The following is a 15,371-nucleotide window of genomic DNA, read 5'->3' as shown; positions in this document are numbered from 1 at the left end:
ATAGCTTTAAATTGAGGGGTGATAGATATCGGACAGATGTCAGAGGTAGTTTCTTAACTCGGAGAGAGTAGTAAGGGTACAGAATGCTTTGCCTGCAACGGTCGTAGATTCGCCAACTTTAAGTACATTTAATTCGTCATTGGACAAGCATATGGATGTACATTGAATAGTGTAGGTTAGGTGGGCTTCCGATTGGTATGACAGGTCAGCACAACATCGAGGGCCGAAGGGCCTGTACTGCTCTGTAATGTTCTATGTTCCACTGGTCACAACAAAGTTTGAATTTGAAAAGGGATATGCTCCAGCCAATTGTATATCCCAGACTGAGTCGTTCATCATCAGAAAGAAGTCAATCAATCAGTTTCCTTGAGCAACAAATAAAGACCTAGGGTATTGCAAACAAAAAAAAAACTTATCGAAGAAAAGATGTAAAGATTAACAAAAGTTTTGAACTGTGTAGACATATACAACTACTACTTTTAAAGATTACCACACAGACAAGTATGGATAAAAATCTAATAACTTCACATATTGTTATGTTAAATGACAATTAAATTTAGGAAAAACATTCACAGGTTGCCCAAATGTTGATCTGTAGCCAAAGTCATTTTATTCATGAGCTGTTAACACTAGATTTTCTTCCAATTTCAGGAGTGGCGAGCTGAATTCTTCTTAACTGCAGATAGTGGGGATAGATTCTGTATTCACCTCGAAGAACTCACCAGGAAGAACAGTGAAGATTTCTTCCTTTAGGCACCCTCCCTTTGCCAACTGGAAGACCACAATGTTGCAATCAACTCTTAACTTTGATTGGACGATTTTCAGAGACACAAAGAAGAGAGGGCAAAGACTGTTGCCCTCAGCAAGATATCTCTTGCCATTCAAAACTCCAATAGCTTTACTGCACTCAAGCTGTCCTGTGGCCACTCTCTAAATGATTGGCAGACAGTATTTCCAGTCAAGTAGCTTCTGTTCTTTGCAAATCTAACATTTTCTTGCGCAACCAGTGTCCTTTGCTTTGCAAAGTGCATTTTTTCCCAAAATAGCCAATATATGTCAGCTTAGTCACTAATATTCTAAATTAATATTTCAGCTAACATCTTGATAATCATGATACTTGTCTATTATGATTGCTGCAGAATGAGAGTGAATAGACGACTTCAAAAATGAATGCAAATCATCCGATACATCCAGCTCCAATGCAAGAATGGTTTTCCTAATCACTTATAACATGTTCTCCACAATACAAAAGGGATCAGTGATCTTAAAGCAGAAATGCCAATATAATTCAAGGAAATAGCTATTAAAAACAGAATGACATTAAAACAGAAAATAAAATTACCTCCATGGTGGTAACTTAAAATGAGGATTTACTACCAGTAATGTTTCCCTTCCAAACATAATAATTGCACATGTATTACAATGTAGGACCACAAACCATGATCAACAGCCAAGCTGAACTTCAGATAGATTTCTCCTTCTGCACTTAACCAATTTGATCTGTCCTTGTTTGCCTTGCCCATAAAAAGCAGGATTATTCAAATGTGGCAAATCACTGTCCCATTAATCTCTACTCTCCACTGCCAGAAAACTGATGGAACAGTAGTGCTATCAAGCAGCACTTGCCATCCATATAAATACAGTAGATACATGGAGCTAAGAATCTTGCAGCAATTAACTCCAGTCTCTCCAGTATCTGTCTACTATCCATTGAGCAAGGTGCGGTGATGGAATACTCCCTACTTTTCTGGATGGGTGCAACATCAAACAAACACAGTCAAGAGGTTTGACACCAAAAAGGATAAAGCAATCACTTCACTGGCACCACTATTCACTACCCACCACTTTCCATATTCACTCCCTTCACCACTGATACAAAGTGACAGCAGTGTATACCCTCCATGGGATGCTCTGCAGTTACTCATCAAGACTCCTTCAAGAGCACTTTTAAACCTGTGACCTTTACTGTATGTAAGGACAAGAGCAGCAGATGCATTAGGAAACAACCACATGCAAGTCCCCTCCAAGCCATACACCATCCTAACATGAAATTATCACTGTTCCTTCAAAATCACTGGGTCAAAATCCCCCCTAATGGCACTGTGGGTTTACCCAGACTCGAAGGACTGCAGTGAATCAAAAAGGCAATGAGGCATGTGTTGAGATATGACTGAACACTTGATCAGACAGCTTGGCTTTGAGGAATGTCTTAAATGAGGCAGAAGAGGAAAGGAGATTGAAACAGTGGTTTTAGGAGGGATTTCCAGAATTAGAACCTCAACAGCTGAGGGGTTGACCACCAAAGAGGGAACAATTAAAATCAGTGATGAGTTCGAGTGTAGAATGTTTTGAAAAGTGCATAAATCTGGAGGGAGGGAGGTTATGGGGAAAGGTGATTATGGAGATGAGTAGAGTCGAGGCCACGGAAGCATTTGAAAACATAAGGAATTTTAACATTGAAGCATTGCTGAATTAGAAGATAATGTTGGTCAACAAATAGGAGGTTAAATTGAACAATTCCTGATCAACTGCAATCAAAGTTACCTTCCATTAAAACTTCATGGTTTGTGAACCACCGGATATCAAGCATAATAAATTAACATAACGTTATTCTTCAAGTATATTCCCAACAAGTTTTCATTTTTTATTTGAACTGAAAAAATTATTCTGCAATAAACAGTTTTTTTTATATTTTGATGCCTTGTAAATTGTAAAGCAATGTGACATATTTGGAAAGCCATTGCAGAACGAAAATCAAAGCAGCTCTCCTAAACATTTAAATAGTTTTATCCTTTCCTGAGTTAACCAGTTTTGTCAAATGGACATAAGGCTTGTTAAGATAATACTATCTTTGCTAACTCTATTGCGGACGTACATCACTCTCAAAAATAAATCTCATGAAATTTTAGATGCTACCAATAGCTATACAAGTATTTTCACTTAATTGCTGTTATCATTTTCTCAAATTGATTGGGATGTTTTTTTTCTGGCACAGGACTAGACACAGATAAAACCAATAGCACAACGTCAGGGTTCTTTTTCAATAAGAGAATATGAATGCTTAATGTATTTGCTTGAAATTGTTTTATCTCGTATTAATGGCAGTGCCAAGCAACATATTTATATTAAATTTCACTTCCATTAAAAAACTGGGTATGGTAATTTAATACAGTTGCTAAGAGCCTAATTTTAAGATGTTTCTTTAGTATTATCTCAACTATTCCTTTAATCAAAGAATAGAGGAGCTAAAGTGATTTATATCTACAGATTAAGTATCAGATATGAAAGGTTGTTGCAAAAATTATGGCAGATCCTTGGTGTGAAGAAAAAAGGTTTTAGCTAAGATTAAAACTGCAGCTTTTCAAACCTGACATTTAATCCATGATTTAAATCACTCCACAGAGCCACTTTTTGAGGATATGCACTGAATGCTTTGGGTTTTCATCCTGCAAAATGAAACACTTTGAACCTTTTAGTTCTTTATCATGAAACCGATATTTAAAAATGGAAGTCTGAACCTTGAAATACCAAACAATTTATGCAACAAAGATTTCTTTGCAAATATTCAAGATAATAAATACTATGCTTGTTGCTAATTTATCATAAATGAAAAGTATTTTTGTGCTGAAGTATCCTCCTGGTAATTTGAGGTGGCAAATATACTTTTACCAAAAATCTGAAGAGTTAAAATGACTATGTTATATATTTCCTTTAAGGTGTGAAGATTACAAGCAATTACATTCACATCATTAATTGGCCCTTTCATTAGGAAAAAAACCAAATCAACAAAAGGTGAAAAACAAAACAAAATTTCATGTTTTGCTTTTGAAGAACATATGTTTTAATCTGATGGAAGGAAGCAATTCAGAAAAGCAACACAAGATTGAAAACAATCCAGTTAAGCACAGACAAATGACTACTGCCTGAGGTCCCTGTTCTCAATTCCTGTGGTGATGCTCTTTTGAAAAGGTGAGGGATGGTGGAGCTGCAAAAAGAAAATTGCTTTGCGTTTCAGGCATCCAGCATTTGGTTGAAAAATACCTGTCTTCATAGTGCTTGATATGGTCACTTTGGCATTGGCTCCATTACACGCGAGCCATTTGAATTCTTACACCGACTATTTATAATGGTCATCCCTGAAAAACTTTCAAGAATGCAAAAGTCAATTTGATAACAAATTTCATGCCGTTTTGTGCTGTCAGCTATGACCATTACAAAAGGAACACGTGACTATCCAATCTTGGCACATATAATGTATCCTCACAGTTAGCAGATTTTTATCCCAAAGAAAACAGGGCTGATTTATGGCAAAACTCCAAAATAAACTGTTGGAATAAGTTTTCAGACACAAATAATTACAGAACTGCTTGAACAATCTCATGTCATTCCTAAATGCCCAACCTTTTACAAACAAAAATTGTTCACCAGGTATGCAAAATAAATGCTGAGAAATAAAATTTCTCCAAACAAATGGATCTAATATTATTAAGCACCCATGTCAGGTGCAGTATAATACAGTTGGACACACACCGAGCGAAACGCTCTCCATTTTCAGCTTCATACTCAACCGCAAAAAAAACTAACTCTTATTCTAACATATTTTCCTCGATTTTCCGAGCAGCCCACCAAGCTGCCAGATTAGTAAAATATTAGAACAAAAACAGAAACTGATGTAGGGCGGCATGGTGGCTGAGTGATTTGTACTGTTGCCTCACAGCACCAGGGTCCCACATTCAATTTCCAGCCTCGGGTGACTGTCTGTGTGGAGTTTGCACGTTCTCCCCATGTCTGAGTGGGTTTCCTCCAGGTGCTCCGGTTTCCACCCACAATCCAAAAGATGCACAAGTCAGGTGAATTGGCCATACTAAATTACCTATAGTGTTAGGTGCATTAGTCAGAGGAAAATGGGTCTGGGTGGGTTACTCTTCGGAGGGTCAGTGTGGACTTGTTGGGCCAAAAGGCCTGTTTCCACACTGCAGGGAATCTAATCTAATCTAAAATCAAACACCGCATGTCTGGCACCATCTGTGGAAAGAAAGCAAAGTTAAATGTTTTGAGTCTACTACTCTGCTTTCTTTCCGTAAATGCAGCCAGACCTCCTGAGTTTCTCTCACAATTTCTGTTTTTGTTTCAGATCTTCAGCATCTGCAGTTCTTTGCAATGTCCGGTCTTAAAATGGTATTCTTGCAGACACAAAACTATCCAACTTCAGCATGACCTGGATTTGAGACCAATTCATAAAACTGAAAACCCAGTGTTCAAATCAACAGCCACCAGCTATTTCCTCATTATTCCTCAATTTCTAATATTTCAACTGAATTTTTTTTCCAAATCAGTGAAAGTCCTGCATTAATTTCCACCCAACTGACAACAGTTACTTTGGACAAATTACCACTAATTGAATGCTAATCAGGATACCAACCTGAATGGACTCCTTGAAGATTTAATGGACTGTATATATCAATGTTCATGCAGTTTGTAAAGAAAAAGGAGTTAAGAAGTTGTATCTTGCAAATTACAAGAAAGGCCAAAACAAAATCCGATATTTTCTTTCCACTCTCAAAGTTAAATGTTAGCTTTCTTTTAAAAAACCATTTACCCTAGGAAGGAGAATGCGGAGAAATAACTTAATAGATATTTTTAAAAATATAAAGTGGTTTGACAGGGTAGATGCAGCATACAAAGATAGCATTGCCACATCAATGAGCCCAAAACCAGACCCCTAAAATAGCCACAAAGAAGCCCAATAAGGAATCCAGGAAAAGCTTCTTCGCTGGAAAGTATTGTTAAGAGTTGACTCTTCCTGATTCAAATAATATAGATACATTCAAGAAATTAGTTGTGGAAGAAAAGAATGAAGGAAATGTTGATAGGCTTAGGCAAATAAGGGTGGGAATATATTTGTGAAATGAATAAACAGCATATACTAATTGGTCTGAATAGCCTTCTCTGTACTGTAATGTTTCTTATAACATTGATATATTCAACAGTACACTGACTGTACTTAAGCATTGCTATCCACACAGATTCTACAAATAAATCAATAATTTATGTTCCACATCCCAAGATGCTTAACAAGATTTGCATTTGAAAATGAACAGGCACAAGTAATGAATCACTATTTACCTTTCACTACATTCTGCAGCTTCTCCATGTGATCATGTTCTTTACCATTGTAAATAACAGCTTCAACTGAAAAAATTAGCTTGGGTTGGATTTGAGAGATCCTATCCAGTACACCCTGCAGAGAAATTTGCAATAGTAAAAGTTTTAGAAAAACATGTAACATAAATGATTAGGTAAAAACTTAGCATCTACATTCAATGTATTTTCTGTCAGACCATTCCTGAAGAGTAAATGCAAACGCATTCTCTTTTATTACTCCTCATTCCTCACAGTATTGCAATGAAACAAAAATTAACTCCAGGTTCAGTCTTGAGAAAACATTCACATTTGGCAGAAGCAAAGTTCCTTCAACATGGAGGGAGGAGAAACAGAACAAAAATGCTTAGGTATCGCAACACAAGAACATAGGAGTAAAAATAGGCCATTTGGCCCTTCAATCCTACTCCACTATTCAATGCAATCATGGCTTAGCTGGTTGTGGTATCAGACCCACTTTGCTGTCTGCACCATTTGTCTCTTAAAACTCGAAGTCAGCCTTGAATAGGTTTAAAGACACATCACTAGTTATTACATCCTAAGGAAGAGAATTTCCTATTCTAACAAGGGAAAAAAAAATCATCTCATAACATACAGCTCAGTGGTTAGCACTGCTGTATAACAGTGCCAGGAACCCAGGATCCATTCCAGCCTTGGGTGACTGTCTTGTATGGAATGTCCATGTTCTCCTCATGGCTGCATGGATTTCCTCTCAGTCCATAGATGTGCAAATCAGGTGGATTGGATTGGCCATGCTAAATATTGTCCATGGTGTCCAGGGACGGGCAGGCTGTCTGAATTAGCCGTGGTAAATGTGAGATAGGGAGCTGGGTGGGATGCTGTTCAGAGGGTTGGTGCAGACTGAAGCACAAAGTGACTTGGGAGTCCTAGTTCAGGATTCACAAGGTTTCTTCCCATAATGTCAGGATTCTATAATTCTCTTTGTTAAAAGGGAAACCTCTTTTGTTTTAAAAATGATGGTTATCATTTTATTCTCATACAGGGGAACAGTACACTTGGTACACATGTTCCCTCAAGATAGAGTCATAGAGATGTACAGCAAAGAAACAGACCCTTCAGTACAACTCATCCATGCCAACCAGATATCCTAACCTAATCCAGTCCCATTTGCCAGCACTTGGCCCATACCCCTCTAAACCATTCTTACTTATATACCTATCTAGATGCCTTTTAAATGTTTATTGGTACCACCTCTTCATTGAATATTTTGCAGAAGTAATTAAGATCATGAGACATGATTTCCCATGCACAAAGCCATGTTGACTGCCAACAATCAGTCCTTGCCTTTCCAAATACATGTAAATTCTGTCCCTCCGGATTCCCTACAACAAACTGCCCACCAACAATGTCAGGCTCATCAGTCTATAGTTCCCTGGCTTTTCCTTACCACCTTTCTTAAATAGTGGCACCATATTAGCCAACCTCCTCTTCTGGCACCTCATCTGTGACTATCAATGGATACAAATGCTTGAGCAAGGTGCCCAGCAATCATTTCCCTAGCTTCCCACAGAGCTCTTGTATGTTTCAATAAGAACACAGTCTCATTCATTTAAACTCAGACAAATACAGGTCTAATGCAACATAGTGTAAGGTTATACATTTTGGTAGGAAGTATATAGGCATAGATTATTTTCTAAATGGGGAAAGGGTTCAGAAACCTGAAGTGACTTGGGAGTCCTAGTTCAGGATTCTCTGAAAGATACCATGCAGGTCCAGTTGATGGTTAGGAAGGGAAATACAATGTTGGCATTCATTTCAAGAGGGCTAGAAAACACAAGCACAGGCGTACTACTGAGGCTGTGTAAGGCTCTAGTCAGATGCATTTGGAACATTGTGAGCAGTTTTGGACCCTGTATCCAAGATGTGCTGGCATCAGATGGCGTCCAAATAAGGTTCACAAGAATGATCCCAGGGGATGAAGGGCATGCCAAATGAGAAGCAGTTGAGGACTCATGGTCTACACTTGGAGTTTAGAAGGAAATGGGCTATCTGATTGAAACGTGCAGGACACAGAGGCCTGGATAACGTGGATGTGGAAAGATCTTCTCCATTAATAGGAGAGACGAAGACCTGTGCCATAGCCTCAGGATGAAGGGAGGACCCTTTAGAAAGGAGGAATTTCTTCAGCCAGAGGGTGGTGAACCCCTGGAGGCCAAGTCATTGAAGGTATTTAAGGTAGAGTTAGATAGGTTTCTGATTTGTAAGGGGATTGAGGGTTATGGGGAGAAGGCAGGAGAATGGAGTTGAGAAACATATTAGCCATGATCGAATGGTGGAGCAGACTCGATGGGCTGAAATGGCCTCATTCCACTCCAAAACCTTATGCTCTTCTATACTCAATCTTTCTTCATAAAGGTAAATCCTTCATCCCAGGAATGAGTGAACCTTCCCTGAAGTTACTAAAGCAGTGATATATTTTTTCAAATAAAGGAGACTAAAACTGTACTGCATACGTAACCTCCCTTCAGCCCTGTACAGCTGCAGTAAAACGCTCTTGATTTTATATTCCGTAAAACAAAATAAATAAAGGTAGTACAATGTGCAACACACTTGAGCATGGAACATAAACCAAGAGGTACAATTTGCAGCTCATTTTTGAATCTTTAATTCAAGAATGAGTGGCAGATCCAACATTGGGATTAAAAAGGTAAAGTAAAACATTTCCCAGAAATCAATGCACCATTTTCAATTCTCTGTATATATCAGTATTTAATTTTGTCCAAAACAGATGCAGTTGAAAAATCTAAACTTCTTTTAAATTAATTATACATATAAATATATGTAAAAATGAGAACACTGAATTGAATGCCAAATTTCCTCAGGGCACTCTCTATGATAAAAATGATTCTGACAGTGTAAAGAAGTGTCCAGTATAGTCTGCGTTTAAGTTCAGGACTGGTAATGTGGCCACCCTCAGCCAATTAAACAAATGAACAGCATTATTTAGCAAACAGTACTGGGGTACTCTGGCTCAGTTAGCAGATAAAATGTTCAAGTAAATCATCTAAGAAGTAAGTTGCAATGAAGGAGTATTCTGGCTTCTAAATGTGTCATGAAGAATGATTGAAATATAAGCGATGAAAACTTCAGTTTGTTTGGAAATGAAATAGCAGGACAAAGACTGTGAAATCAATCAACTATTAATCATATGAACAGAACAACTCACTTCAAAACTTGGGGACTTTTAATTATTTGTTTAACAAATTTAATATCAACTAGGCAAAAGTGAGGACAGCAGATGCTGGAAATCACAGTCTAGATTAGAGTGGTGCTGGAAAAACATAGCAGGTCACACAGCATCCAAGGAGCAGGATGCTGCCTGACCTGCTGTGCTTTTCCAGCACCACTCAAGTTTAACATCAATCCATCCTAATTATCAACAGCATGACTGAAGCTAGGCATTCACCAAAGATATATTTTTGGGGAAAAACTGAGCTTCTGAGATCACATTTTTCATGTAATATGACCAGCCCACACTTCAGAATTGAATAAAACTATGTGGCCTGTCAATTAATTAAGATATTCACAAGGAAAGAGACTAGAAAGTATCATGCAACCTCGGAGCTCCATTGTCACCTTTAATCTCCATTGCACAGCGTGCTGCCAAGTATTGTCAAAAAGATGAAATAGAGCTGAGATTTCTCAGGATCAATGACAAAAAAATCTGAATTCAAAATAGTCTAAATTCTACTAATTACAAATCCTCAAAATCATATTTGTGAAGATTCTGACTTAAACTCGAGATGGGGAAAAAGAAAAACGATCCTCAGTCTTCAAGCTGAGAAAAAAAGAAGCTTGCAGTCAAAAATACAGACAGATTTATTAATTCTCTTTCATGTTTGAATATAACATAACATTTTGTTCAACTTCAGCTCAATACACAAATAACCTCAATGCATAACATGGTGCCATTCCATTTAATTGCTGAATGTTAATTTCGTTGACAATACTGGCCTCCTTAATAGATCAGAGATTTTTGATGTATTCAGTTGCATTCGAGTTCAAAAAGAGTTGAGATTTTCCATCAACTTCAAACATCCCAATTAACTGAAGATTTTACTTCAAAACAATTTAGCCAACTTTTGAAATATTAGCTTGTCATAAAACTAATTGCTAGATTTTTAAAAGATTATTGTCTTGTAATTTATGGACTGTTTTGAAACTTTTACAATTCCAGAAATAATCTGTAACCAGATAAAAGAATCCTCACTTGTTATCCCAAAGGCTCAGCTCAATAATCCACAGATAATCATAGAGACAGGAAGGTCCTAGCTCTAATCTTCAGTCCCTGCTGACATGTCTGCTAATGGAAGGAGCTAAACAGCTTAATGGTGCAAGGGAGGGAAAGACAGCATAAAGCTCACTCCCAAGACATGTGATGAAGTGAAGGAAGGGGAGGATAACCAAGATGTCAGATATGAAAGAACACAGACTACCCAGAGGAGCGCAGAGATGGAGAGGAGTAAAGCCATGGCAGTGAATCAGCTTCTGGATATCCATTTTAATGATACTGCAATATGATGATGACTCAGCAATGAGCATATCCTTTCAAAAGCAGGTGAGACTGAAAATTGGCTAGAGAAGGAGATTTTTAATAATGTACCCCTGTATACAAAATGTAGTTCAAGATTAAAAATGATGAGCATTGCCATAAATAAATGCTGCAAGGATTAATGACTCCAGGCCTAATAGTACAATAGAAATACTGGCCTGCATTTTAATGAGGCATACCAAATATCATGTTGAAACATATGCCATGACTACTACGTAGATGGTCTTTGATATTGAATAAGGTCCAAGAGTATGTGGTGTTGGGACACAGTGGCAGAACGCATTACTAGATGGTTACTGATCTCCTTTTAATTCAAGATTTTTTTTATTGAATTAAACTTCACTATATGCTATGGTGGGATTTGAGCCCATGTCTCCAAAGCATTAACCTGGGTATCTGAACTACTGGCCCAGTGACCTTATTCATGTTTTTTTCTCTGTTCTAGATATCCTTTTACCTTCTTCTTTAGTTGGGATTCCATTATTTTTCTCATGACCTATGTTCAGTTCTGGTCCCCATCAGTCCTCTAGCACTACACATTTTTTGTTTTAAACAAATTATTAAATGAGCAGTAATGACTCTCATTGTCTTCTCCTTAGAGTCTTTTAAATAACTGTTCACCCAGAACAGGAACTTGAGAGTACATTTAATTTATTCAATGAGTCGGGTTTTTTTTGGAAAGAAAACTTTAATGCACTTATCTCGTTTGTTATCTCATCACTCAGTGAGATGTACTTGTTTCATTTCTCTAGTAAATATTGAATCAAAGTGATTCTTTAATATTTCTGTTATATCTCTAATGTTACTTGCATTATTAATGTCTTGACAGTCCATTAGTATATTTTTATTGATATGCACGTAAAATATTTTACAATTCTTTGGTCCTCATTAATTCATTTTCATTATTCCTCTTTGTCTTAAATTTTTTTATTATGAGGGATACCTCTGCTTAAAAAATATCTCTTTCCTAAACCCCAGTTGTTCCCTTATAACTTCATCCACTGGTGTTGAGTTTGTTCTCTTCTTTTAGTAGAACGTACTTTTCCTGCACTCTCTTAAACAGCATTTTAAATGTTTCCCATAAATTGTTCTATATTGCTGTTTGCCAACATTATCATTTATTTTATTTTCCTCAGGTTCTAGTGAATCTTTTTTGTGCTTTTTCCACATTGGATTAGAAAGCTCACCTGCACACACTGTAGGAACTCAATTCCTTTACCCTCTATACCTACCTATTATTTCCAATTAACATCAGGGTATTGAAATGCCCAAGACTATTAATTATGTGTCTTACTCAAGTTCCTTACTTGTACATTTATTTCCCTACCTTCCACAGTTTGCTCATCAGGAGTTTACACCTATCAAATGTGATTAATTACCTCAAATGTCTGTCCATAGAGATCCTATTTTTGCTTTGCTTATTGTGGCATATTTTCCACTGCCCATGTTATCCCAACTACTCTTTCTTTTTTATCTAATTCAAAATATGTGGCAAGACTGAATGTAGCATTCAGAATCCCAAATGTTTCAGTAACCACACTTCATTAATCCCTACTACATCTAGTTCCTCCCAATGCATGATAGCCCTCCAGTGCCTCTGCTTTATTACAGGCACCATTTTATTGCAGTACACACATTAAGATGAAATTTTATTAAAAATGTGTTAATATATGATTAAACAAGTTGTTAGACTTCTATTCCACAACTCTATTCATTCTCTTACCATCAATGCCCTCCCTTACTTTAATTTTTACAAAATCCACCTGCCATGTTTTGTTTACATTTAAGCTACTTATGTTTCTTGTTGATCCTTCATCATCTCAATACTTTAAAGCCATCACCATCTCTCCATTTACCCTTTCTACCAGTCCATCTATCCCATTGTAATTTGGGTCAAGTACAGTTCCTTACTGCACTTGAACTGATGTCTGCATTTCATTAGCCAAGTGTTAATCGTTCTGACCTGATCCAATGTCAATTTGTTCAAGGCTCACCCCACAACCCAGAGACTCCTACTTTCAAGACTCTGCTTTCAAATTCAATGCATAACTCCTGATACTCTTGCTTCCTGTCCCCACTAATATTGTTTTGCTCCAAGATGGAACAGAACAACTGGATTTACACTCTTTTTCCAAATTCTTCCCAGCATTTTTCTGAGGAAAATTCCTTAATTTGACACTAGGTAAGCAACAAACGTTTTGGAATCCTCATTCTTTGCTGCAGAGAAACTATCTATCCTTAATTACAGATTCACATTTATTACTACGTTTGTATTCTGCGCTTTCCAGTTCTAGACAGCTTTCTGAGCTACTGTATCTTGATCTGCATTGTGATTCATCCATGCAGTCTTTCTCTGAGTGGGTATATTGAATCTGTGGGACAGGACCAGGGTCTGCAGGATTTCCTTCCCAACCTCTCCTAAATCCCAGATACCGAGTCCCCAGTAGTCCTAGTTTCAGTTTACTGAATCAGATGCTTTCCTCTAGAGAAAATCTGTATTCTGGCTCTCAAACAGTCCAGAAGTTCCTCCACTTCTCCAAACTCACCCTCCAGTTCAATGACAATGAGCCAAATAGTTAAGAGATGAAGACATTTATTACAGGTGTGATTGTTGGGGCCAGTCAAGTCATCCTCAAACTCCCACAGCTTGTTGTTCAAACTCTCAATCTATCTGGCCATATCCTAGATAAGCCTTACATTTTGTATATTCCATGAATTAAACATTTTATTGAACAATTATGTGCAGCTATATCAAATAGTTTAGTTAGTTAAGCCACCTATTTGATATAGTACTCACCCATCCATAGTTTAAACTATTGCCCTTCGAGACAAAAAAAATCTTAAAACTCCGAACTGAACAAATCACCTTCCTGCTTACTTAATCAATGTTTCAGATGTCAGCTTTGACTGCCTCGTGCTTCCTCTTTCAGACTGGTCCTTGACTTGCAAAAGACAGATCACTCCTTCCCAGGCTGCACAAGATTCCCTCACTCAGCAAACTCCCCTAGTTAAGCAAGTACTCTGCTAAAGTTGTACTAACTTGTTCTGGCTTTTTGCAGAAGCAAATAATCTCCTGTATTTATCCCTATGGAAATTCCAAAGACTTGAGACAGCCCCTATTAACTACGTCATCCAGCTTATTTGGGAAGATAGAAATCAAAGCCAAATTTACTTTAATCTTGTATTTACAAGCCCAGCCTTGGGCTCTCAAATATTTCAGAACGTTATTCACTCCAACAGGAAGAACATAACATGAATGTTGCTGAAAGGGGAGACGTGTTGCCAATGCAAGAATACCAAATTTCAAACAAGCGCAATGTTTATACTACTTTGCAAAAAGGAAGAATGCGGTGGTATTGTTTGGCAAGCCAACTCTGATTGCATGACATGCTGCCACAGGTGATGCAACTGGGCGTTACAGACTCTCACATGCCTAGGTTATTCAAAAAGGGTACAAGGCTGGAACATACTACTTTGGTTTGAGCAGAATAAAATCCCTACATCTGAACATGTGCTGCTTCTATTATGTGTGAATAAGCAATGTCATAAATTTTAAAAACAGGTTAAGGAAGCCATTTCACATATCTACTGTGTAATCATTAAGCAAATAATATTTTCCACTCATCAGGATGCTGCATCCATCTAAAAAAAATTCTGCCCATCACTCGTAACATTGCTCAATCATTAGATTGTATGGATTTTTAGTGTCAGTGTGATGCCAGACATATAGGCTGCACGTTCCAATGTTTGGCTGATCAAATTAAACCAACTTGACCATAACCAACCAGCCCATTTACCAAAATCCAAATCAAAAATGTCTACTGTTAAATGCAATTCCACAATTTGGCAGCACTTGCTAAATACTCCTCTAAGTGTGATAATAGTGACATGCGCAACTTAGTAAGATTGTTAGTTCAGCTCCTAAAGTGGCTCACTTGTTAGCAGGGACATACAGTCATACAAAAGGAACACACTCTGAAAACAGAAAGGATTATGTTTAACCTTTACTCTATTTTTAAATTATCTGAAATTGAAGAAAACTATAGTTCATTGATGCTGTCTCCAAGAAAATGCCTTAGCCTGACCTGCCCAACTAATCACATAAAAAGCAAAACATTGTGAATGTTGAATTAAAAATAGAAAGTGCTGGAGGAACTCAGCACATCTGGCAGCATTTGTGGAGAGAGAAGCAAAGTTAACATTTTGAGTCCCATGGTTCTTTAGCTTTTTTCTGTTGTTTATATTGTCATGACTGCTTGAGATTTCACATGCTTATATTTGTTTGATGAATACAAGTTTCATCAGCATATCTTTCCAGTGATACTATTTATTTTATTAGAAGACTATTTACGAAATATATCAATTTCACTTTTGATCACCATTAAAAGCAAATAATGCTGAGAGATATACTGTATTTAGGTCCATTATTTTCATAATAGTTTCAGAAAATCCCTTTGCCCATGCCCATGGAACAAAACCAGGACTTCTACCACTATTCCCTTAATGCTATTAGAAATCTCAACCAACTCCCTGACAAGTAGCTAATGAAGGAGGTAGCATGACTTCAAACTATCTGCTGAAACATCATGAAATCATGCAGCCAGAGGAGCCGACACTACTGTTTGGGAAATCAATA

General features: G+C 37.3%; 1 protein-coding gene across 2 annotated transcripts in view; it reads right to left on the bottom strand.

Moving 5' to 3' along the window:
- aacs (acetoacetyl-CoA synthetase) overlaps window positions 1-15,371 on the bottom strand; it is a 153,838-nt gene that overhangs the window by 81,319 nt on the left and 57,148 nt on the right. For both annotated transcript variants that reach the window (XM_072587395.1, XM_072587394.1), the window contains exon 6: window positions 6,127-6,241. In XM_072587395.1, the coding sequence (XP_072443496.1) occupies window positions 6,127-6,241 (115 nt within the window). The remainder of the gene's footprint in view (window positions 1-6,126; window positions 6,242-15,371) is intronic.

This window comes from Chiloscyllium punctatum, chromosome 17 (genome assembly GCF_047496795.1).
Source record: "Chiloscyllium punctatum isolate Juve2018m chromosome 17, sChiPun1.3, whole genome shotgun sequence".
NCBI lineage: Eukaryota > Metazoa > Chordata > Chondrichthyes > Orectolobiformes > Hemiscylliidae > Chiloscyllium > Chiloscyllium punctatum.
This window is presented reverse-complemented; position numbering and strand designations above follow the sequence as displayed.